This window comes from Eschrichtius robustus, chromosome 4, assembly GCF_028021215.1.
Source record: "Eschrichtius robustus isolate mEscRob2 chromosome 4, mEscRob2.pri, whole genome shotgun sequence".
In the NCBI taxonomy this organism is placed as follows: Eukaryota; Metazoa; Chordata; class Mammalia; order Artiodactyla; family Eschrichtiidae; genus Eschrichtius; species Eschrichtius robustus.
In genome coordinates, this window is record NC_090827.1 from 116,048,250 (window position 1) to 116,072,715 (window position 24,466).

Below are 24,466 nucleotides of genomic sequence, written 5' to 3' on the forward strand. Positions count from 1 at the left end.
GCGAGAGGAGGCCGGGAGGGTGTTCCAGGTGGAGGCCCGTGTGTGCAAAGGCCGGGTGTGCTGGGCAGCCAGGAGCAAGGAGGTGTGTGGGACGAGGCTGGAGACTCGGCCAGGCTTGGTCCTGAAGGGCCTCGTGCACCGTGCCCAGGAGTTTAGACTTGGTTTGAAGGCAGTGACTGAAAGGTTTGGGCCCCAGGATGGCAGAGCCACGTTTGGACCTCAGAAAGGCCCCCTGCCTGCCGTGCGGGGCGGAGCGGAGCGGGCAGGTGGGAGGCTGGGAGAGCAGGGACGGCCCTGGGCAGTAGCCCAGGGCGGAAGTGACCAGGGCCTGAGCTGGCCGTGGCTCTGGGCCAGCGGGAAGGAGACGGAGCGGAGGGGTGTGAAGGAGGCAAGGGTGCCGGCGTGGCGGGGAAGAAGGGCGGAGGTGAACTCAGGCCGCCGTGCCAGGGGTCCTGGGGGCCCACCCCTAGGTGGGAAAGGTGTCCTTCTGAGGCGCAGGGCGTGCAGCTTTAACGTGGTGCACATGCTCTCATTCTACAAGGTTCCTGGAGCGGCTGCCCTCTGAGAGGCGAGGACAGGAGATGCAGACCTGCAGGGTCCGCCCCTGCCTCTGGTGGACATTTCCTCCATGGGGGAGGCGTCTTGTCCGAGAGCCGTGTCCTAAGTGAAGGACAACGTGGTAGGGCAGGCAGGCCTGTTCTAAAGTCTGAAGGCTGGGGTCACCCTCCAGGTCAGGCTTACCCGGAAAATCTCTTTAATCCCCAGCACTCAGGTTCCCGGAGGCTCGAAAGCCAAAAGTCCCGTGACCTTTATTGTTTCTCCTAATGTTTCTCCTCCAGGGCTGTGGAGGCCCGAGGCCCTGTCGACTGGGGAGGGATGACAGTGGGAAAGGGGGACTTTCCCCTTTGGTCGTGTGCATTTATTAAATTCCTCCCCAGAATCGTGGCCCACTCACCGAGTACCAAGCGCTTTCCACGTGTTTTGCGGCGTCAGCCTCACCACGTCCCCGTGCGGGACCGTTTTGTCCCCATCTGAGGCGCAGACACAAGAAGCTCGTGAGAGCAGTTTGGTCTGTGCTCTGCTCACAGGGAGGTGGGGCCCCAGGACCAAGCCCATGACTGTTTACAGACCCTCACGGCCAAGTGCTGACCCAGGGCGTTCCAGCCCGTTGTCGCCTGTGTTTCTCTTCTTAGGACACCCTGGAGAGGACAATGGGGCGGGCACACGTGGCCAAAACCATTGAGTTCCTGAAGCTGCAGATCCAGGAGGAGACCAGATGCCGCCTGGCCGCCATCTCGCACAGCCTGGAGCTGCTGACCGTCGAGGGGAAGCTGTCGGGGCGGCAGAAGGAGGAGCTGCTGACCCAGCAGCACAAGGCCTTCTGGGAGGAGGCAGAGCGCTTCGGCAGGGGTGAGCGAGTGGGCCAGGCCCGGGCGCCCGGGTACCCCGTGTGTGCTGCAGGCTGTGTGGGCCAGGGCCGGTGGCGGCACTTGCAGGCGTCGGGAGCAGCTCCTGTGACACTAGCACAGGCTGCCATCCCAGGTCACCTCCTGGGGTCCGGGATTGCCCACTCCACATCGTCGTCAGTGATTCAGGCTGGCAGAGAAGCACCCGGAGCATGCAGAGGGCAAAGGAGGCGGGAACGCCCAGAAGCCCTGCATGTGTCACGGGGCCCGGCGCAGCTGCAGGTGGGTGAGCGTGGACAGGGGTCAGTCACGTGGGGCAGGAGAGGGAACCCAGCGTGGCTGTTTCCCACATGCGCTACTGCTCCCGGGCCCGACCCTGGGAGATGGGCAGATCAGGGCTCAAGACATCAAGGGCATCTGGGACTTAGTCCAGGTCACACCACTGGTGGGACCCGCAAGAGGAAACCCAGGTGTTTCACCTGCAGGAGGTGACCACGTGGAAAACTTTCTGTTGGCTGGAACTTTGGACCATGTAGAATCTGAATGCATCTGGCCTTGGGGGTCACCGCACACAGTGGTCTGGGCTTTATCAGTGGGAAGAGAGTGGCTGGGATGGGAGGGTGAAGCAGCCCCCTAGGTGGGGCTCTGTTGAACTTGAACAAGATGGGGGAGACAAGGAGACAGTCAGGGGTGGAGGGAGGACCCCAGGCAGAGGGAGGACTCCGGTCTCTCCTGGCCACCTGGCCACACTCTTTTCTTTGGTGCTAGAGGCTAAACAGATTCTCAGGTCAAACCTAAGGAAGTGTGCCTGCATTAGGGCAAGTGCAGAAGGAGGTATGACGTGTGTGTGTGGCGGTGGGGATGGTGTGAGATGCTGAAACCGGCGCTTCCAAGGACTGCAGCCCCCTCGTCGCCAGGCCCTCACTTGCTTCAACAGCTTCTTTGCTCAGCATCTCCCCCAAAACCCAAGTGAACAGAATCTGGCCAACCTCTTCCTTGGCTCTACTCCCAGGAGCCTTCTCTGGGGTCCCATGCTGCCCGTGTCCCCTCTTCCTCCTTCCCTCTCACCGCCCCAGCCCTCATCCAGCATAATTTCTTCTCCTTCTGCATTCTTCGTCTTCCCTGGACCATGAGCATCTTGAGAGTTGGGCTGGGTCCTGCTCACTGGTAGACCCCAGTTCCTGGCCCTGTACTTGGCACACTGCTGGGGCCGAATGACGCGGGTGGGCTGAGGGGTGGTTTTAGGCCCCGCCCCTCTCTCCCCAAGTTCACCTTCCCCTGCCACAGGGGGCCTTGCCCTTGGGTTCACCCTCCTTCTCTTCTGCTGATCTAATAACTCACCCTGGCAGTTTTTGAATCTCGACTCCAGTCTGACATGTCACTATCTTCCTGAAGACTCAGGCTCTCTGTACCCTGTGTCACCTGTCCCTCCCTCTGCCACCTACCCCTCCCTCACACTCTTTTCTCCAGAAAAATACCCCTTTGTTTACTTCTTGGTCAGGTTGGCCGGCCGCCCTGCACAGCAGTTACATAAAACCTCTTATGTTGCTCTGAGCCCTGGGCCCCAGGGGGAGGGCCCTGAATGATAAAACCAGAATAAAAAGGGGACTTGCCCCAGAGTTTCTGACCCTCCACGTGCTGGCAGAAGCAGCCAGTGGAGGTTTTGTCAGGGGAGCAACCTTGTTTCATTTCAATTTCAGAGTTTGTCCAGCGAGGCAGAGACCTGGTCAAGGCCTCACTGGTTCACCAGGCGGAGGGGATGGCAAGGCTCACGCTGGCCCAACAAAAGGAACAGAGGAGCTTCCTGGCCACGGCACCGCAGACCGCTGACCCCGAGGAGTTCCTCCAGGTGACCTGCTCCTGACTCGCTCCCACTTCCGTGGGCACAGCCATCCCAGGGAGCCACGCGGGTTGATCAGGGTGGCAGGAGGGGGCTCGGCCCCCCGCTACCGTGCTTGGGAAGCCAGAGGCTATGGCATCTGCCAGACAGGAGGTCTCTCCTCGCCTCCCACCTGTAGCCCAGTGACCTTAGCCAGCTCCCCTGGGCTCTGCGTCCCTAGCTTCCTCGTCTGTAAGCCAGTGGCTCGAGCAGCACCGCCCTCACTGGGATGATGGAAAGACGGTGGGAGGGGCCGTGGAGAGGGCTTCACACAGATGGCGCAGGGCAAGGGCCCAACCTGCGATGCAGACCAGCGTGCAATGTCCCCAGAGGGGACAGGCACGTCCTGGATGTAAGGCAGGCTGTCACACAGGGATGGGCCCCCTCGCTGGGTCAGGTGGCAAGTCAGGGGAGGACCCTGCATGTGGGGCTGAGCAGGCAGGACCAGGGAGGTGGCCAAGCTAGCCAACGCTCGTGGTCTTGACTGGGAAAAAGACAAGGGGACCGGCTGGAGGGCAGGAAGCAAGGTGTCACCCTGCTTGAGGGATAGCAAGTGAGCTGGCATCAGCACAGGCTGCAAGAACCAGGGCTTGCAGTTCGCAGAGGGAGAGCAGGACTCTGCCTCAGTGTTTCCCTGTTGGTGGAGGTGGGGCGGGGGTAGGCAGGGCTGCTTGTCAGTGGCCGTCCCCCAGGCTTGTTAAGCATTTGGGTGCTGAGGCAGCAGGACCTGGCTTTGGATGCTGGCTCTGCCGCTGTGTCTGGGTGACCTTGCTAACCCTCTGGCTTCCTCATCTGTGCAATGGGAATAATAGCACCCACCTTGCCGGGTTGTTAAGACTCAGCCAGACCAGTAAGGGGCAGCCGTGGCCTGACTGATTCTCTGGGTCCTTCTGCCCTGCGCTAGCATTTGCTTGTCTCAGCTCTGCCGAGGGGATGGCAGGACTGTAGCTGGGTCCAGGCTCAGCCCAGAGCACAGACACATGCCCTCCTTGGGGGCCAGCATGGTGGCAGTGGCTATACCCCAGTGAGAAGCCAGCGTCCAGAACAGAGGAGAGGTCTTCACGTCCCTGGTTCCCTGGTCCAGTGCCCTTCCCTGCCCACAGAGCCTCCTCCCAGGGCCCACGCCTGGGGTTCCTGGGGTTTGTCATACCGTGGGGTGGGGGGCTGTTTCTGTCTTTAAGAAGATCCATTTGAAATGAGAGTGAAAAGATAACGATTATACAGCAGTTTGTTACTCTGAGATTTGTAGGTCCTTCTCTCTGACATCACATTGCTCAGTGCAAGTCCTGAGCGTGGAGACGGTGACAGCGTCAGCTCTGCAACCCAGGACTTCAGCACAGCCAGGACCTGATGCTCAGGAAACACGGGACCAAGGAGGGAAGGGTTGAGCGCATGCATGCATGCATGCATGAAGGAATGAGGGAATGACTGAATGAACGAATGAATCAATGAATGATGGATGGAAGAACAAAGGAACACATAATTGAAGGAACAAAGAAATGAATGAAGAACCAACAAATGAAAGAAGAGTCAAACAAGTGAATGAAGAAGTGAAGGAAAGAATGAATGAACACGTGAATGGATGGATAGATGGATGGATGATGGATACAAAAGAACAAATAATTGAATGAATGAACAAACAACAAAAAAGTGATTGAATGAACAAGGAACTGATGAATGAGCGCAGACTTTGGCACCACGCGCAGCCCCTCCCTCTCTGGTCCCTGCCCCTCCCTCTCAGCTCCCCTCCCGCTCTGCCGCCACCAAGGCCAGAGGGTTGTAACTGCCTGTCCATTGCTGTTGCTCCTTGAGCTGGGATTGTGTTGGCTCCCCATCTTCCTTCCAGGGACCCCTCCTTGTCCTTCAAGGCTCAGCTTACTCATTTCCCCGCTGGGGCCTCTTCCCCTACAACTGCCCCCTAAGAGGAGTCCAGCCTCTGGGGTTTTGCCTTGCGGTGCCTTCTGACTGTGTCTGGGGCATCTGGTCCTCGCCCCCCGTCACTCTGCTGGGCTCCTCGAGGTCCACGTGGTCAGAGCCGTGTCTGGCTGGCCACTGACCGCAGTGACCTCCAGTGGCCCTGCTAGGCCTCGGGCTCCGCTGGGTGGGCCTCCCAGGGCCTGGCTGGTGGTCCCCAGCAACTGAAATCAGAAAATGATGTCTGGGTGGCTTGTGGCCAGGAGAGAAGTGTGATGGGGGTGCTGGCCGCACCTTCTCCTGCTGGGTACACAGACAGAGTCACAGTCTGTGGTTTTCCTGGAGGTCGGATTCACTGGTCCCGGCCTCAGCCACAACTCACAAGCCATGAAAGTCACATACATCCCTGTGCCTCAGTTTCCTTGTGTATAAGTTGGGGTGAACATCCTTCCCACCTGAGAGGCGGGGTCAGTTGAGGAGGTTTTTCTGGGAAGAATATCAGCATTTTCGTACCAGATTCAGCTCCTGTTTTACTCACAGGTTTTTCACGAGGTCCTGGAGAGGCAGAGGCTGATTCGGAGTGACCTGGAGGAAGAGGAGAATGTCAGCGCCGCCAGGGCCGTGGCCGCGCTCTGCCAGGTATGTGGTTTCCAGGTGAGACCGGCAGGAAAACCTCAGGATCCGGGCATGTGTGAGAACCTCACATCCTCCTGGGCCGGGGACCCCAAGACCCTCTTTGGCAGAAACCAGGGAGGGAGGTTGGTCCAGGTCACATCTGAGGCCCCTTCCATTTCTGAGGTGCTCGGGACCCTCACCTCCAAATGTCCCTAGAGGCAAAGGTCTTTGGAAGTCAGCTCACCCAGGATGAAAATAGGCCAGCGTTTGTGGGCGTCATGAGTGTAGAGCGGTGATGAGGAAGGAGGGTTGGGCTTGAAATGAAGGCCTAAGTTCCAGTGCTGGTGCCACCTCTTTCTCCCTGGGCAACCTTGTGCGGCTCTGGAATGATGGCTGGCTTTGAGAGGACAGGAGAGAGCCCCCGAGCCCTCCAAAGCCAGAGGGGCTCCCGGGATATGACAATGACCAAGACAGGCAGAGCTCCTGCCCCAGGCAGGACCCAGAGCTGCTGGGAAGGTGGAATGTGGCCCCGGTCAAGAAGGAAGGTGACAAGTGCCACCGTGGTGGGGAGCACCCTGGAGAAGGTTCACCTGGACCCAGAGTGCCTGTGTCTGCATCCTGGCTCTCCTCCCTCCTCGCCGTGCGGCCTCCAGAACATTACTTGGCCTCTCTAGTTCTCAGTTTCCCCATCTGTGAAATGGGGCCAGTGATGCCCACCTTCATGGTGGTGGTGTGAACACCGAATGCACGTGAGGCCCTTGGACAGCAGCTTGCACCTGGGACATGCCCAATCTGAACTGGCTGCCCTTACAACATCCCTGCTGACGGGTGCAGAGAGGAGGGTTGAGAGACATAGGGGTGAAGGTGAGGTCAAGGACGGCCATCCGCTGGAGGTGATGCCTGAGATGGGCTTTGAAGCAGGACGTGGGCTCCAAGTGGACCAGGAGTCAGGGGGCAGCCCAGACAGGACATGAGGAAGGACAGGGAGTGCAGCCCCTCGTCACGATGGCCACTGTGCGGGGTTCAATGGTGTCTGTATGAGTTTTCAGAGGCTGCCATATCAAAGTACCCCAGCCTGTGCCTTAAACAGACATTTATTTTCTCACTGTTCTGGAGGCTGGAAGTCCAAGATCAAGGTATCATTTAGGTTGGGTTCTAGTGAGGCCTCTCTTCCTGGCTTGGAGATGGCTGCCTTCTCACTGTGTCCTTGCATGGCAGAGAGAGAGCTTGGGTGTCTCTTCCTCTTACAAGGACACCAGTGCTATCAGGTTAGGACCTCACCCTGTGACCTTGCTTAAGCTTAATTATCTCCTTAAAGGCCCTATCTCCAGATATAGTCACATTGGGGGTTAGGGCTTTAACATATGAATTTTGGAGGGATATAATTCAGTCCATAATAGTGTACCTCAAATTTCATGTCCACCAGGAACCTCAGAATGTGAACTTATGTGGAAATAGTGGGGGCTTTGCAGATGTGATTAGTTAAGAAGAGATCATTCTGGATTAGCATGGGCCCTAAATCTAATGACTGGTGTCCTTATGAGAAAGTCATTGTGAAGACAAGACACACAGGGAGGTGGCCATGTGAAGACAGAGGCAGAGACTGGGGTGATGTGGCCACAAGCCAAGGAACACCTGGAGCCTCCAGAAGCCCGAAGGGGCAGGAAGGATCCCCCCAGAGCCTCCAGAGGTAGCTGACACCTTGATTTCTGACTTCTGACCTCTATAGCTGTGAGAGAATAGATTTCTGTAGTTTTGGCTACCCAGGAAACTGATACCGGAGCCAGTCTTGTTCAGAGCCAGCCACTGTTGTAAGTGCTTTCTGAGTATTTGATCATTTTATCCTCATGAGAATCCTGTGAGGCAGAAACTGCATTTTCCTTCCTTCACAGATGAGGAGCCAGGAAGGATTTTCTTGAGAAAAGTGCAGGGTGGGATTCAACTTGTCAAAGCCCCAGGCTCCCAGGCAGGAAAGGAACAACACCATGCCTGGCGGGGGGGAAGTCAGGACTCAAATCCCTGGGCTGGGAGTGAGCATACTGAATTCCAGTCCCCTTCTGGGTACTAACATGCTGTGTGACCTTGAATTGGTTACATAATCTCTCTGTGCTGGCCCAACCATCCTGCTCAAGTCCTACAGCCAACAAGCAGAGAGATGGGATCTAAAGTAAGCCTCTCTAACCTTAGTGCTGATGTCCTCGCCATGACCCATGCTGCTGAGCGTGGGCTGTGAATACCGCAGTGAGGACAGGCTCTGGACTCAGATGGCCTGGGGTCCAATCCCAGCCTAGCCATTGACCAGCTGTGTGGTCGGCAGCAGGTTATCTAACTTGTACCTCAATTTCCTCTGATGCACAGCAGAGCCTGAGGACCGCTGCCTTGGGGGGATGGGGTGAGAGTCCAATGGACTAAGGCTCACGGGCAGATGCCACTGATGATGTGCCCCAGCAGGGGACAGTGTCCAGCAGGCTGACACTTCCTTCTTGGAGCTGCAATTAGAATCTAAAGTCTTGGTCAACTAAATGCCACTTTCCTCCTCCACAAAGCAAGGATAAAACACTGATCATTGCTACAAGGAGGAAATATATGTGGAAGTGCCGGGCCAGTCTCAGTGGGTGGCAGTGAATACATCATTTTCAGTAAAGATTTGATGATGCTGATGTGACCACAGCCTCAGGCCCCAGCAACGTCCTGAGGATGTTGTACACTTGGCTTACCGTGGTTGGTCTGGCTGCCAGCCCATTGAAGTGTGGGCTAAGGAAGTAAAGACGCCCTTGTTTCTAGCATCAGGAGAGCCCAGCAGGTGTGAGTGAGGGGTGATGGCTGCTGGAGTCTCTGTCTCGGAAGCAGGCACTTGGAAATGCCCTGCATGAGGAGGGCTCAGGGGCAAGGGGAAGGGGGGCCAGCAGTTCTGTGCATCTGTGCAGGTGCTTTTGAAAGAAATGGCCCAAGGCCTGTGCCAGCTTCTCTCCCAGAGTCACTGCAGAGCTCTTTCCTATGATTCACGTCATCATTGCACATCAGGCCCTCTGGTACCAGATAACTTTGGTTTATTTTACAGCCCTTAATTGTGGAAATCATTGCCTTGGGTATTGGAAACTGCTTTATCTGATATTTCCAAAAGGTGGAGGTTGAAATCCTTTGGTGTGGTAGAAAGAAGCCAATTGGAAGATTGGAATGCTTGGCGAGGACATTCCCGGGTGGGCGCCCAACATTCCTGGATGGGCGACCTTGGGCAAGAGCCTTAACTGCTCCAAGCCCATTTCCTTATCTGCGAGATGGAGACAGAGAGCCTGTTGACCATTATGGCAGCGCAGGAGGGCAGGGCTGAGGGCCTCACGTGGCAGGTGCTCAGGTAACACCTCCCCTTCTGCCCCGTCACTGAGCGTGTTGAGCAGGAGGCCTTGAGCCCAGGGGTGGTGAGCATGACTCTGGATCCAGGGCCTGGGGGAGAGTGTGGCTTCCTCGCCGACCAGCTGTAAGCTCGTGAGCCTGTTAGTTCATTCGTTCAACGAATATTATCGAGCACTGCTTTGTGCAACCCACAGTCTCAGCACCGGGGCCTCAGCAGTGAACCAAACAGATAAAGTGCTTATTTTTGTGGAGCTGGAGAGGCAGCAACACACGTGGGGTTCCAGCAGCCGCAGCAGCAAGGAGGCCAGTGTGGCAGCTCTGGGGGAAGGGGAGACAGGTACGGGCTAAGGTCAGAGTCCTGTAGGGCCTTGCAGTCCATCCGAAGACGTTTGCATTGACTTCTGAGTGACATGGGAAATTGCCGGCATGTTTTGAGTAGGGAAATGACTTGCCTTAGGTTCCCAAGGATCCCTCTGGATTCTGTATGGAGGATGGACTGTAGGGGGCAAAAGTGGAAGCAGGGAGGCCTGGGGAGACATCGCAGTGGTCCAGGCAAGGGATGCTGGGGGCCTGGGCCAGGATGGTGCGGGTGAGGTTGGTGAGGAGGCCTGGGATTGGGGTCGGTTTTGATGGTCAGTATCTGGGTCCCCTCTTAAAATGGGGATGGTCACTATCTGGGTCTTCCTATGGCTGTTCAGAGGTTTGAATAAGTTCCCACATGCAAAGCATATAGGAGAGTGTGAGGCACACAGCGAGCGCTGAAATCTGTTACCACGATCCTGGTTGTTATCACTCACCGTCTAAGAAGGTGTGTCTGCACAGAATACACCCATGAGGTAACCTGCCTTGCAGTCTGGCTGGCTCCTTCCCAGACCTCGTCACACAGAGGCATAATTCCCTCCTTTCTTTGGGCACTGATCGTGATATTGTAGGCACGGCGACTGTGAGATAAATTTGATCACCACCTAACGGTTCTCAGGCTGCAGAGAAAAGTGCATTTTTCTAAATTCCTACTGTCTCTTGGCCTCTAAACAAACAGCGAATTCTCATTTTGACTGAGATGGATGCCGCTAAATTACACGTCTCGGTGCCTTGTAGAGAGATTCCTGAAATGAGCCCAGAGTCTTCCTGATAATGACGGGCGCAGAGCTGAGTTTGCCGCTGTTGCATCACAGGGTGCCCTGGAGACCTGCTTGTTTATTTCTGACTGTCCTCCCCCTGCTGTTTCTCCTGAAGGGCTCCTGGGGGGTAGGGTGATAACAGCCCTGCCAAGGTCAGCCGTCTCAGCTTCAGAATCTCATGGGAAGTTAAGGCTGAGGAAAATAAGAGAAAAAGTGAACCTCTGTCCTCAAAGAAGGCAGGAATAATAGTGATAGGCACTCATGAAGTGTTTGGGAGTAGTCCCCAAGACCACCCTTGCTTCTGATACCAAATGCAAGTCCAGAGGTCCCCAAGACCACCCTCAGGTTCTTCAGTTCTCTAGAAGGACTCATACTGAAAGCTGTTCTACTCATGGTTATGGTTTATTACAGCAAAAGGATACAGATTTAAGTCAGCCAAGAGAAGAGGCACATGGGCAGAGTCTAGAGTTCTAAACGCAAAGCTCCCAGTTATCCTGTCCTGGTGGAGTCGTGGGCAGTGCTAACTTCTCCTGGGAACAGTGTGTGGCGTTACACACCGAGCATTGCCGTCCAGGGAAGCTCAGCCAAGCCTTAGTGTCCACAGTTCGTATTGGGGCTCAGTCACATGGATGTGGTGGACCGCCAACATGGCTGACCTTAAGCCCCAGCCCCTCTAGAGGTGGAGCTGGTGCCACATGGCCCAAGGGCCCCACCCTAAATCTCATCATGGTCATAGATTGTCTGAAGCTGCCCAAGGTTCCCAGGTAAATAGAGACCCTCTTATCAGGCAGGACATTCCAAGAACTTAGAAGTCACTTCTCAAGAACCGTGGACCAAGGCCAGGCCTCTCTTTCAGCAAGGTCAGTTCTTCTGCCCAGCACTGAAAGGTTAAAGTATTTTGTTCAAGGTCACACAGCTGGGGGCCTGGGATACAGGCCCAGGGCTGTAACATTCAGGTGGGGAGGAGTGATTTGGTGGACAAGAGGAAGGCGGGGGCGTGGAGTCCTTGCGGGGAGGGCTGCGGTGTGTTCTGCAGAATCCAGCTGGGGATGACACACTACAGGCAATCACTCAACACTGATGAGTAAACGAATGGGTGAATCAATGCATCAGTGAATATATCAATCAACTGAAACATTGGCATCCTGAAGATGGTGTGTTATTGCTGATAGAACAAACTACCACAACTTAAACTTAAAAACAACTTAAAAACAACGAAAGTTATTACCTTACATTTCTGGAGGTCAGAAGTCCAAAATGGGTTTTAGTGGGCTGAAATGAAGATATCAGCGGGGCTGGTTCCTTCTGGAGGCTCCAGGGAAGAATTCGTGTCCTTGCCTTCTCCAGCTTCTAGAGGTGCCTGCATTGCTTGGCTTGTGGCCTCTTCCTCCATCTCCAAGCCACAGCCGTGCTCCTCCTGCCTCTGCTTCCATCCTACCTCTCCTTTCACTCTGACTGCCTGCCTCTCTCTTTCATTTACAAGGACCCTTATAATTATGTGGGAGCCACCTAGATAACCCAGGATAATCTCATCTCGGGATCCTTGGTTTTCACTTAGTCCTTTAATCACATCCACAAAAATCTCTGACTGTGTGGCACATTCAAAGCTTTCAGGGATTAGAACATGGACATCTTGGGGAGCCATTATTTTGCCTATCACAGGTGGGAAACAGTAAGTTTCCAAAGAGTAGAAGAAACTAGGTTTGGGAGAAATACCAAAACAATGATTTGGGGGCAGTGTTCTATTGGAAGTAGATCTTGAGAAGGAAATTGACAAGTGTAGGCACCATACAGTTCCTGTCACTGGAAAGAGGATTTCCCTGGGTGCTACAGAGGGTGAGTCAATTCCATGGTCCTTTATCAAGGTTGAGGTGTGATAAATCATCACTAAGTATGACAAGTCTGAGAAAGATAGACTGTCATGCTTACGTCTACTTTACTGTAGCAAGCTACGGGAACATGGCTTTTTGTTTTATTTTAACAAGACTAGTAGAGTAATTAATTTATGTTTTCTTTATATACAGAAGTAAAACTTGCCAGTGCCCTCAGGGTACCACATGCTACCTGATTATACCTCTCCCTCCTTTTAGTAATTTTCACAATCAGCTCACCTCCCTGCAAAGAGGTGCAAAACTGCAAAGGAGAGAAGAGTCACCCAGGAATCAGACAGGCCAGGTTGTGGGCCTGATTCAGCTGTGTACCAGCTATGGGGCCTGGTCCATATCATCTAACCTCTCTGATGTAGGAATTCTTAGCTGCCTTCTTTGTAGATTGACCATATGAAAGAACCCACTTAATACTCCAGAATGCCACCTATAGCTCTCAGGATAAAGTCCAACATCCTTAATCTGGCCATGGTGACCACCCAGCCTGGTCCATGAAGTGCTCACATGGCCTGACCCATGAGACCCATCTGACTTGGCCCAAAGGCCAACCTAGTCTGGTCCATGAGACCCACCCAACCTGGCCCATAAGGCCCCCTGACCTAGCCCACAAGGCTCATGTGACACAGCCCACTCACCACTTGTCTGGAGGCATGTCCCTTGCTCCCTGCCTTCCAGCCAACCTCAGACATCCCTCAGCTCCCCAAAGGTGCCCCAGTCCCTCCTGCCACACTGCCTTTGCATGTGCTCTTCTGCTGCCTGAAATACCGTTCCCTCCATCCCCTCAGTTTGGCTTGTTCTCATCTTGTCTCAGCTTACATGTCACTTCTTCAGGGAGCCTTTCTCCAACTCCTCCTCAGATCGGTTAGATGCCCTGGTCTGTCCCTAGGGCTCCCAGCCTCCCTGCCATCACACTTGCCATAGGATATTGTGAGTTCCTGTGCGATGTCTGCCCCCTCACTGGGGGTGCGTTCTCTAAAGTCAGGGTCCACGTCAGCTTTGTTCACCCAGTGGCCCTGGCACAGAGCCTTCCTGAAGTAGGTGCTCAAGAGACATTTACAGAATGAACCCGTGAAGGCTGTGAAGATATGACACCTTTACACCAGAGCTTTCACCTTTAGGGCCCCTTCTGTCCGGTGTGGTATCACATAATTATGACCAGAGTAATGCTGTGCAACAAGATACCTCAAAACCCTGTTGCTGAAAATGACAGTGATTTATCCCCAGGGTCTGTGCATCAGCTGGTGGTTGGCTGATCTAGGCGTGACTAACACAACTTGACCACGCACACAACTGTCTCTACTCTCCTAGGACCAGTGGGCTGGCCTGGGAATGTTCTCCTCATAGTGATGACAGGGGTCTAGCCTCCAAACTAGCCCATTTCACCTCCACCTCATTCTATTGACCAACGCAAGTCACACGACTGACCCGAAGTTAAAGGGTTGGGGAGGCACTTCCCACTCCCTGTGGGAGGGCATGCAAGGTTATGTGGCAAAGGGCATGGCTCTGGGGGAGAGGAAGATCTGGAGCCACTGTGCCCATCCACACACATGTCTCCTCTGTCTCATGTCCTCAGGAAGCAGGTATCATTTTCCTCCTCTGTTGGGTGAAGCCCCAGAGAGGAAGAGTCGCCCCTGGTCACACTGCTGGCAAGTGACCCAGTGCAGGTGGGTTCCCAGGCTCCTGACCCTTGATCCAACCTACTTCCAGTTTTGTGGGTTTTTTTAACATCTTTATTGGAGTATAATTGCTTTACAATGTTGTGTTAGTTTCTGCTGTATAACAAAGTGAATCAGCTATACGTGTACATATACCCCATATCTCCTCCCTCTTGCGTCTCCCTCGCACCCTCCCTATCCCACCCCTCTAGGTGGTCACAAAACACAGAGCTGATCTCCCTGTGCTATGCGGCTGCTTCCCACGAGCTATCTATTTTGCATTTGGTAGTGTATATACTGGTCCATGCCACTCTCTCACTTCGTCCCAGCTTTCTCTTCCCGTTTTTAAGAGACCCAATTTCACCTGTGCTCTCAGCACTGCTCTGTCCCAGGATCCTGTGCACACCTCACTCTGAAGCAGTTAACTGCGCATCTTCAAAACTGTCAGGGTGTGGTCCCTGCAGGGGAACATTTCTGGTTCCTGTGATGAACCGGAAACTCACAGGGAGCCGGGCCGTGTCCATGGGATCCTGGAAGTACATGTTTTATTCACACAGTCAGCACTCACCCTCATCAGTACACCTTCAGACCTGGCCACGTCCGCGCCTTGTGTGAGCTCCTTCACGGGTGCGGGCTGCCAGGTCTTGACTCCTCCGCATGGCATTGAGCTCCCTGCTGCTCCTCTGCTTCCACACATCCCGTGCTCCCGCCCACTGGTCCACCTGGCTTTCTCCCAAGGGCACCTGCCCACCTCTGCTGGGAACGCCGCCTTCCCTTCCCTCTCTCCTCCCCACCCTGCAAGCAAATGGAAACACAAACTGCCTTTTCTCCAAAATGCTCTGTTCCTGGAATAAAAATAGCAACAGGTAACATTTATTGAGAACCACATGCTAACTTTTCCCAACCTCTCTGGAATGATAATAGCCAGCGTTTATGAAGCATTTGCTCTGTGCTGTGTGCTGTATCTAATCCTGACAATCAGCCCTCAAGGCAGATGCTATCTTTACAGATGTAGCTTGCGTCTTATCCATTTTGCAGGTATGAAAACTGAGACTCCTTTTCAAAGGTTTCAGAATATGTGCCCTTCCCCTGCCCCAGTCCTTTCTCTGCAAGAAGCCTGGAGAGGACACTGGATCCTCTGGGTCAGGCTGCAGAGGCGGAAACCCGAGTGAAGGACGAGTCAGGGTGAAATGCCGCCCTAGCTTGGGTTCTGTGTGCTTCTATTTGAGGAAAAGTGGAGGGCTGAGGCCCAGGGCCAGCCTCTCCCCTGACGAGCGTCCCCCTGCTGTCCGACCCCTCACACGCGCTGAGAGAGAAGAACACGGATTAATTCCTGTTCTATTTCAGGCACAGAATAAATCAGCATCTCCCAAACGAAACGTGTCAACGTTAAGTGGGAAGCGATGTGTTTTATGGCCTATCAGAGCACGTGTGATGATGCAGATGTGTCTCCGTCCAGGGAGCAGACAGAATCCAGCACATTTTTTATTAGAAAGAGCCTCGACTAATGGACTATGTAGCTTTTACAAAGTTCACCTTTCTTGAATTTGCAAACAGCGTATTTTTGCAGTTTGACTATCATGAACAAAAAAGAAAAAGGTGTGTCTTAGTATCCCCAACTGCTGCTATGGAAGGATAGATTACAATATAGGAGAATCAACTTTTAAAATCTGTCTCCTAGCAGAAAATTGGGATTTCCAGAGGCTGGAAGAAAATGTAAATCACTCCCATATTATTAAACCATGTTTATTGTGAAATGTAATAGACACAAATAAATGGATAACACATTACCTTATGGATTAACAAATGACTGTTAAAAATACATCTCTGTAACCCCCATCTAGATCAAGAAAGACATCATGACCAAGACCTCTGAAGCCCCCTCACACCTCCTCCCAATCCCAATCCACTCCCTGCTCACAAAACAATACTAAGAAAAATTAATAAGACCTAAATAAATGTAAAGATACACCATGTTTCTGGATTGGAAGATGTGATATTGTAAAGATGTTCATCCTCACCAAATTGATTGATAAATTCAAAATGCTAATCAAATTGGTGGCTATTAGTTATGGAGGATATGGACTGAAGCTACACATACACACAGCCCAACAATTCCGCTCCTTGGCATATGCCCAAGAGAAACAGGAGCACATGTGTATCAAACAGCATCCACAAGAAAGTTCACGTCAGCAGAATGTGTAATAGTCTAAAATAAGAAGCCACACAAATGTCCCTCAACAGTAGAATGGATAAATGGTGGTGTATTTATACAGTGAAATACTACAGACCAGTGAGGAAGAATGAACTACTAGCTACACACGACAACACAGAGGAATGTCACAAGGACATATAAAGTTGAGATACGCAAACCTAACATGCTATATGATTCCATTTACATAAAAGCAGGACCTTTGTAGTTTCTACCCTCAGGTATAATGTTTGCCATAGTTGTTTTTTTTTTTTTCCAGATTGAGGAAGTTTCCTTCCATTTCCTATTTTGCTAAGAGTGTTTCTTCTGCATGGAAATTAAATTTTGTGAAGTACTTTTTTCTTCATTTATTCACATAATCGTCATGATGCTTTTCAGCTTTATTTTGTTAATGTGACAAATTGCATTGATTTGGGTAATGCCATTAAGTGCATACAAATTTAGAACCTTTACATCTTTCTGGTGAATTAAACCTTTTGGTGCTCTGAGCTGATCCCCTTTCTCTCTAGAAGAGCTTTTTTTCTTAAAAACTATTTTATCTACTTTTTAAAAAAATTTATTTGTTTTTATTTTTGGCTGTGTTGGGTCTTCATTGCTGTGCGCGGGCTTTCTCTAGTTGCGGCGAGCGGGGCTACTCTTCGTTGCGGTGCGCGGGCTTCTCATTGTGGTGGCTTCTCTTGCTGCGGAGCACGGGCTCTAGGTGCGCAGGCTTCAGTAGTTGTGGCACGCGGGCTCTAGAGCGCAGGCTCAGTATTTATAGCACACGGGCTTAGTTGCTCTGCGGTATGCGGGATCCTCCAGGGCCAGGGATCGAACTCGTGTCCCCCTCATTGGCAGGCAGATTCTTAACCACTGCGCCACCAGGGAAGCCCTTTATCTACTATTAATGTCACAAAAAGTGACCCTGTGTTTATTAGGTGCTGCTTATACTCTCATCCATTCTTTGTTAAAAAAAATTACCTAAGAGCATCATGGTTAGATCATGGGTGCAGGAGCCTGACCACCAGGGCCCTGTGTGTGAACTGATGCGATTTACTTAACCTCTCTTTTACATGTACAGATAAAACCTCAGTTTCCTCATCTGTAAATTTCTTTCATCAGTTTTGAGAGATTCCTCAGCCATTATCACTTCAAATATGACTTCTGCCTGGACTCTCCCTTCTTTCCTTCGGGGACTCCAATTAAATTTTGGACTTTCTCACTGTATCTTTTAGCCTTTATCTTCTCCTCTGTATTTTCCATCCCTTAGTCTCTCTTTACTTTTTTCTGGATTTTCTCCTGATCTTTCTTCCAGTACTAATTCTCTCTCCAGCTGCATCTAAACTGCAATGAAACCTATACATTGGGTTCATATTATTGAACAGTGTTCATCAATTCTAGAAGTTCTGACTTTTTTTTAAAAGTAAGTAGCGTTACTTTTTATAATTTCTAGCTCTTTGCTTTAAGGTTTAAGAGTGGCTTTTAACGTCATGAGCATGGTAAGCATCAATCCTATAAAGTCCTCGTCTTCTAATTACACTCTCTGGACTACCTGTGGGTTTGTTTTTCATGTCTGTTGTTTGTGTAGGTCTTTGGTCATATTCTTATCTCCTTGTGTACCTGTTTATTTTTTCTCATATGCCTCGTCTCAGATTTGTACATATATTGGTAAGAATATTTTCAAGCATGCAGTGATGCTCTCCTCCCCCAGAGAGGATTTTCCTTCGCTTCTGCCCGATGACTGGGCCTTTAATGATCCAGAGTCATGTTAATTCAGGGTCTGGACTTGAAATATGCTGGGTCACCCACATGACCAGACTCCAGGTTGCCATCTGTTTAAACCAGTCAGATCTGGTTTCCTTCCATTTCAATCATGTATCTCTGGTGCTGCTTTTTGGGTTCCAGCCCTAAGTGTGGAATGCTTTACAAGGCCCCAACCCATATGAGTTGTGAACTCCACCTTCTGTCCCTTCGATTGCTTGAGGCTGTCAGAGGTCCATCAGCTGTGCAGCCATCTCCCCTGGATTGACCTACACCCCTTATGTAAACACAGCCCCAGGGCTGGGCACACTTCTCTGACTGCATCTTCTCCTGACCTTGGGCACCACACTCTTCACTACCTTGTTAGCTCTTTCGGACTTTTATGATGATTTAATAAACATTTTGTCCAGCTTTTTAAAAAAATTCATCTTCAGTGGGAGAAATTGGTTCAAATTACCTGGTTGGCCACTCTCAGAAGTAGGATCTCTAAATCTTTTAAAAAGGTGTGGGTCCCTTGTTCCCCTGTCATGGTCACTTTATTACAAACAAAGTTCAGCTTGGCCATGAACTTTTTAAAACATGGCATTCATTGGGTTTCATTAACACTGATTTGAGTTAAATTTAACTTATATTCATTGAGCACACCAAGTATGACTTTGGTACACCAGAGGAGGTGCTGAGAATTTTTTTTTCCAAAAGAAACCAATTATCCTTGTAGCATACAGGTTAAGAGCATGAGTCCAGTAGTCCAATAGCCAGGACCCACCCTCTGCAAATGTCCAGTTACTTATCATCTCTGGGTCTTAGTTTCCTCACCTGTAAAATAATGGTAATTATAATAGAACATCTTCATTGGACTGTTAGAAGGATGGATGAGATTATATAAGAAAAGTGTTTATGACACTCTCTGGCACATGGTAAGAATTAATAATTATTAACAATTATAATATTATTACCTGATATTTGCCAGGTGCTCTTCTAGGCCCTATAGATGCTAAAGTAATAAGACTTTATTCGTAAAAAACCCTGTGGTCGGCATATATATGGAATCTAAAAAAAAAAAAAACGTTTCTGAAGAACCTAGGGGCAGGACAGGAATAAAAATGCAGATGTAGAGAATGGACTTGAGGACACGGGGAGGGGGAAGGGCAAGCTGGGACGAAGTGAGAGAGTGGCATGGACTTATATATACTACCAAATGTAAAAGAGATAGCTAGTGGGAAGCAGCCGCATAGCACAGGGATATCAGCTCCGTGCTTTGTGACCACCTAGAGGGGTGGGATAGGGAGGGTGGGAGGGAGACGCAAGAGGGAGGAGATATGGGGATATATGTATATGTATAACTGATTCACTTTGTTATAAAGCAGAAACTAACACACCATTGTAAAGCAATTATACTCCGATAAAGATGTTAAAAAAAAAAAACAAAAAACCCTGTGGTCAGGAGGCCTTCCCAGAAGAGGAGACCTCAAATTGAGTTTGGAACATGTGAGGGGAGTTCCTAGATGGAGAAGGGGAAATGGGCATTCTGCATCATGTTGCTGTGTGATGCATTCAGAAACTGCAGTCAGGTGCTTAGTCTAGGAGGGTGTGAGACGTGGGTGCAGATCTGAGTATGATGCAGCCTCTGCTCTTGGGCAGTTGTGGTCCAGGAGGGATGACAGATAAACTGTAGTTTTGATGCCCTGGTGGGGCTAACCAAAGAGCTGCACGAGCCCAGGGTGAGAAATGTCCATGTTAGTCTGAGTGGCCCAGGCAAGGCTTCACAGAGAAGGGATTATTTTGCAGGGGTTTTGCAGGGTGAAAGTCCATTTCAGATGTGAAAGTGCCCGGAGGTGGGGAGAAGGGGAGAGGCTTTAAAAAGCATCCGTATAATGAAACATGCGACGAGATGCCATTTATGTGAAGTAACACACACACCAAAAGCCACATTTATGGACATGATGTATAGTGAAAGTATAGAAACCTAAATTGGAGACAGAGATGCTGAATTCATGGGGATGGCTGTCTCTGAGGACGCTGGGAGGGAGGGGAAAAGAATTGCAGAGCGAACTTAAAGGATTCCAGCTTAACCTGTAAGGTTTAGTGTTTTTAGTCTGAAACAAAAAAGGAAAACTGAGTGGTGGATTCAGGGATGTTTAATATATTATTATCTACAGGTTTTTGTTTTTCACAATTAAAAAGATTTTTAGAAAGAGAATGGAATGGGGGAGGTGGGATGAAGGTAACACAATGGTGAGAAATGAGGCAGCCCCTGAAGCCCTGCTAGGCAGCTCTGATTGCGATGGGAAGAGAGGTCTTGCAGGTTATTTGAGCTGGAATTGAAAGATCTATGCTTGTGCAAATAACTCGCCTAAGTGTGGAGGGTGGAGGGAGGCAGGGAGACCAGTGAAGGGTCGTGAAAATAATCTGGATGGAGGTTTAGAGGAAACGCCAGTGATTAAGGGCTCATTGGGTCAGAAGCGCAGGTCTGGCACTTGACTGGGTGAGGGTGAGAGGGCTGGAAGGCAGTGGGCGTTTCCCAAGGCTGAGTGTGTTTGTGTGCATGTGTGTGCGTGCACGCGCCTGTGTGTGATTTGAGAGCTCCCTTCGCTGGATTTCCTCTGTGTCCTGCCTGAAACCCTCGGCCCTGCCCTGGGTGAGAGCCTGACATGTAGCTCCGTCGTGTGGCTCTCGGCTTCAGGAGCTGTATCGCAGCACCATGGAAACGTTCCAGAAGTTTGTGGACGTCCTGTTCCTCCAGACGCTCCCCTGTGTGACTGACCTCTCCCAGGCAGAGTGTGAATACCTGAGGCAGGAGGCCCAGGAGAACGCGGCCCAGCAGCTGGAGAAGTTGGATCGCTTCCGGAGTCAGCAGTGGAAACTCTTCCAAGATCTCCTGGAGCAAGAAAAGCAGGTGCACCATTTTGTAAAACTGGGTCTGGAGTCTGCCTTTTTTTAAAACTTCTGAAGAATAACGAGGGATTTCCTTCACTGAGCATCCCCTAGTGCCTATGCTTTACCAAGAGTCTGGTTGCCAACCTTTCACAATGGGGAGAGGGGGAGAAGAGAGCAAGAGCCCTCCTCTCCCAGGATAGGAAGTCAGTAGATGATGCCTTCGGTTAATCCAACAAGAAGGGCAGCAAAGCCTTCTTTAGAATAATAGAAATAAACGACAGAGAGCGGTTCTTCAAGGGAGTGGACGGGTGGGGGGGAGGAGCTGCACACACGGGACTCCTGTTTTTCAGTGAAAGTTGATTTCATTATTAAAACCATGTATATATGTGGTAGACAGAATAATGTCCCCACATCCTAACTCCCAGAACCTGTGAATATGTTACCTAACAGGGCAAAGGGACCTTGCGTGCAATCAAATTAAGGATCTGGGGATGTGAAGATTATTCTGGATTATCTGAGTGGCCCAGTGTGATCACAAGGGTCCTTTTAAAAGGGAAGGAGGAGGGTCAGAGTCAGAGGAGATGTGATGACCTAAGCAGAGGCTAGAGTGATGCGTGCATCAGCCAAGGAATGCGAGCGGCCTCGAGAAGCTGGAAAAGGCACGGAGCCGACTCCCCCCAGAGTCTCCAGAAGGAACACAGCCCTGTTCCTTTCATTTCAGACTTCTGACCTCCAGAACTGTAAGATACTAAATTTGTGTCATGTGAAGCCACAGCGTTCATGGCCATGTGTTACAATAGCTATGTAAACTAATATACCTCAATTTTATTTTTAAAGAATTAAGAACTGTCAAATTTCTAAATGAAAACGCCCACATTTCCTTTCTCTCTTGCTTTCCTGCATGCTAGAGGCTGTAAAACTAACATGCTCAATATCCCAGCATCTAGAAGCGGCCGCGTGATGCCGTTCTAGCCTATGAGAGAAGGTATGGTACCTGCGCAAGGCTTCTGTTCCCTAATGCAAAGGCCAAGTGTTGCCAGGAGACATCCTCCTCTTCAGCGTTCCCTGTTCTTCCTGCCCAGAGCAGGTACAGGAGGACTGGAGGTATGCTGGCCTTCCTTTGACTTAGAGGCAGGATTCAGGAGGGTGGGGCAGAAAGGCGGACTGTCCCAGCCCTGGACTGCCTATCCCGAGGTGCTTGTTATGAGAAACACCCTGTCTTTTTACATTGAGTGTTCAGTTAGTTACAAAAGAGCACTCAGCTGATGCATCCAATAGAAGTTTTCTAAAGCAGCTAACAGGCGCTGTACAAAGTACCAATAAATAAAGGGAAGCATCATGCAAACATAGGGCCAATTCCAGCCTGGGACAAGCATAGGGCCTAGTTTCCTGCCTGTCCAATTTATTAGACCTCCTTCTAATTAATTTCAGTCTGCCGTCAGCTGCATTGTGTCGTCCTGTCACTGGTGACTTGCAGTCTCCTCGATATGGCTGTAGGCTCCTGGAGGACAGCAGCCCTGCTTTTCATATTTCACTTCCTTAATCAAAGCCCAGTAGCTGGGATATAGCAAATGCTCAGGAAAACTTTGCTGCATTTCCAGCAACAATAATGCAGCTTTGGAAATTATCACAGGGTCACCAAGGGTAAATGAAGCTGAATTCCTCTGATTCATACCAATCCTGGGCCCCAGACCATATAATTTACCATCTCCGGGGAAGGAGGGGAGAAACCTGGGCCTCAGCGGTTTGGAAAGATCACCAGATAAGTCTGATGTGCCTCTGATGTCGGCTCCCAAATGGGGATCAGGCCTTTTAGAGACAGTTGTGGTTTGAAGACAGGCTTCTAATCTTGGAAGCTGAATGCCTGGGTTTGAACCAGAGCAACCCCGTGAATGGGCTGGGTGACTCTTGCCAGTCAGCTGATTTCCCACAACTCTGCTTTTGCACAGCTTGCTAAATTTCTCTGAGCCTCAGCTTTCATGTGAAAAATAGGGATCAAAATACCCAACAGGGTTGCTGCGAGATAATGCAGGTTAAGACCCTTCACGCAGTATCTGTTTAATTGCTTAATGACTGACATTGAAAAAATCTAGAACTTCATTTCTGATAAATTATTAGGCAAACAGCCATGATTCATCTAAAAACCTCTAGTTATGAGTCTTAAGTTACTTTAAGCAGATATCAGACAATGCATAGCTTCTGGTTTTTATTTTTTATTTATTTACTTTGTGAGCATATGCATGCGTGTGAGTATTCCTTTGCTTGTGCAGAAGTATTTCAAGAGGAGTTCTGCATGCAAGAAGCAAGCAGAAGTTAATGACCTCATCAACTGATTAAATAAGTATGACCCAAGTCTGTTTTCTCAAAGTTTGGATGTCAAAATTAATTTACTGATTGGTTGTTTAATTGCCTTAAATTACCACAAGATATTTAGAGATCCATATTCTCTCCCACTTTCCGTATTTCCTTGTTGATGATAAAAATGAGATGAACTTTCTGTGGTCAAGATGAATATTTAGTCATGAGAAGAAAAGGCCAACAAAACTATTCATGGAAAATCTAACACACACCCAGACTATGAAATGCATTTTCCACTTATTTTCTATCCAAAAGGCCTTGGTGATTTCATATCCTGTTACTCAGAGAAGTTGTTAAATATTGTGGAGTTTGTCAGTCACACAACTGGAACAGATTGTAGAATGGTGGTTCTCAAAATGTGATCTGTTCTAATGCAGGTTTGTGGGCTTCTCCCCAGTCTGCTGAGAGCAAGCCCTCTGGTCTCCCTGAACCCACGGCCCCTTGTGGTCTATTCTCAACCCCCAGCCAGAGTGATACTTTCACTTAAAAATTTTTTTCTCTTCCATTTTATTAAAAAAATTTTTTTTCTCTTCCATTTTTACCGAGATGTAATTGACATTACAGCACTGTATAAGTTTGAGGTATAAAGCATAATGATTGGACTTACATACATCATGAAATGTTGACCACAGTAGGTTTAGTGGACACCCATCATCTCATATAGATACAAATTCAAAGAAATAGAAAAGAATATTTTTTCCTTGTGATGATTTTCCTTGTGATGTGAGGATTTACTCTCTTAACAATTTTCATACAGAACATAGAGCAGTGTTCATTATACTTGCCATGTTGTACATTACATACCTGGTACTTACTTATCTTACAAGTGGAAGTTTATACCTTTTGACTATTTTTATCCAATTCCTCCTCCTCCGGTAACCACAAATCTGATCTCTTTTTCTATGGGTTTGTTTGTTTTTTGTTTGTTTTTGAAGTATAAATGACCTACAACACTACGTTAGTTCCTGTTACACAACACAGTGATTCAATATGTCTGTACATTTCAAAATTATCACCATGATATGTCTAGATACGACACGTCACCATACAAAGATATCAAATAATTATTGACTGTATTACCCACATTTCATACCCCTGACTCATGTATTTTGTAACTGAAGTTTGTATCTCTTAACCTCCCTCACCTATTTCTCTCCTCCCCCCTACCCCCTCCCCTCTGGCAAGCACCTGTTTGTTCTCTGTGTCTGTGACTCTCTCTTTTGTTACGTTTGTTCATTTGTTTTGTTTTTAAAAATCCACATAGAAGTGAAATCATACAGTATTTGTGTTTCTCTGTCTGACTTACTTCACTTAGCATAATAGCCTCTAGGTCTGTCCATATTGTCACAAATGGCAAGATTTCATTCTTTTTTATGGCTGGGTAGTATTCCATTGTATATACCACATCTTCTTTATCCATTCATCTATCAATGGGCACGACTTTGCTCC

At 49.9% G+C, this 24,466-nt stretch overlaps 1 protein-coding gene across 6 annotated transcripts in view; it reads left to right on the plus strand.

Moving 5' to 3' along the window:
• The window catches only part of EVC (EvC ciliary complex subunit 1), an 82,064-nt gene that overhangs the window by 36,470 nt on the left and 21,128 nt on the right, over window positions 1–24,466 (plus strand). For 2 of the 6 annotated variants that reach the window (XM_068543240.1, XM_068543241.1), the window contains exons 9-12: window positions 1,194–1,410; window positions 3,107–3,255; window positions 5,740–5,838; window positions 20,466–20,678. In XM_068543240.1, coding sequence (XP_068399341.1) covers window positions 1,194–1,410; window positions 3,107–3,255; window positions 5,740–5,838; window positions 20,466–20,678 — 678 coding nt within the window. Of the gene's footprint in view, window positions 1–1,193; window positions 1,411–3,106; window positions 3,256–5,739; window positions 5,839–13,748; window positions 13,840–15,177; window positions 16,262–20,465; window positions 20,679–24,466 lie in introns of those variants that run through there. The other 4 variants (XM_068543246.1, XM_068543244.1, XM_068543242.1 and 1 more) reach the window with 4 other exon arrangements.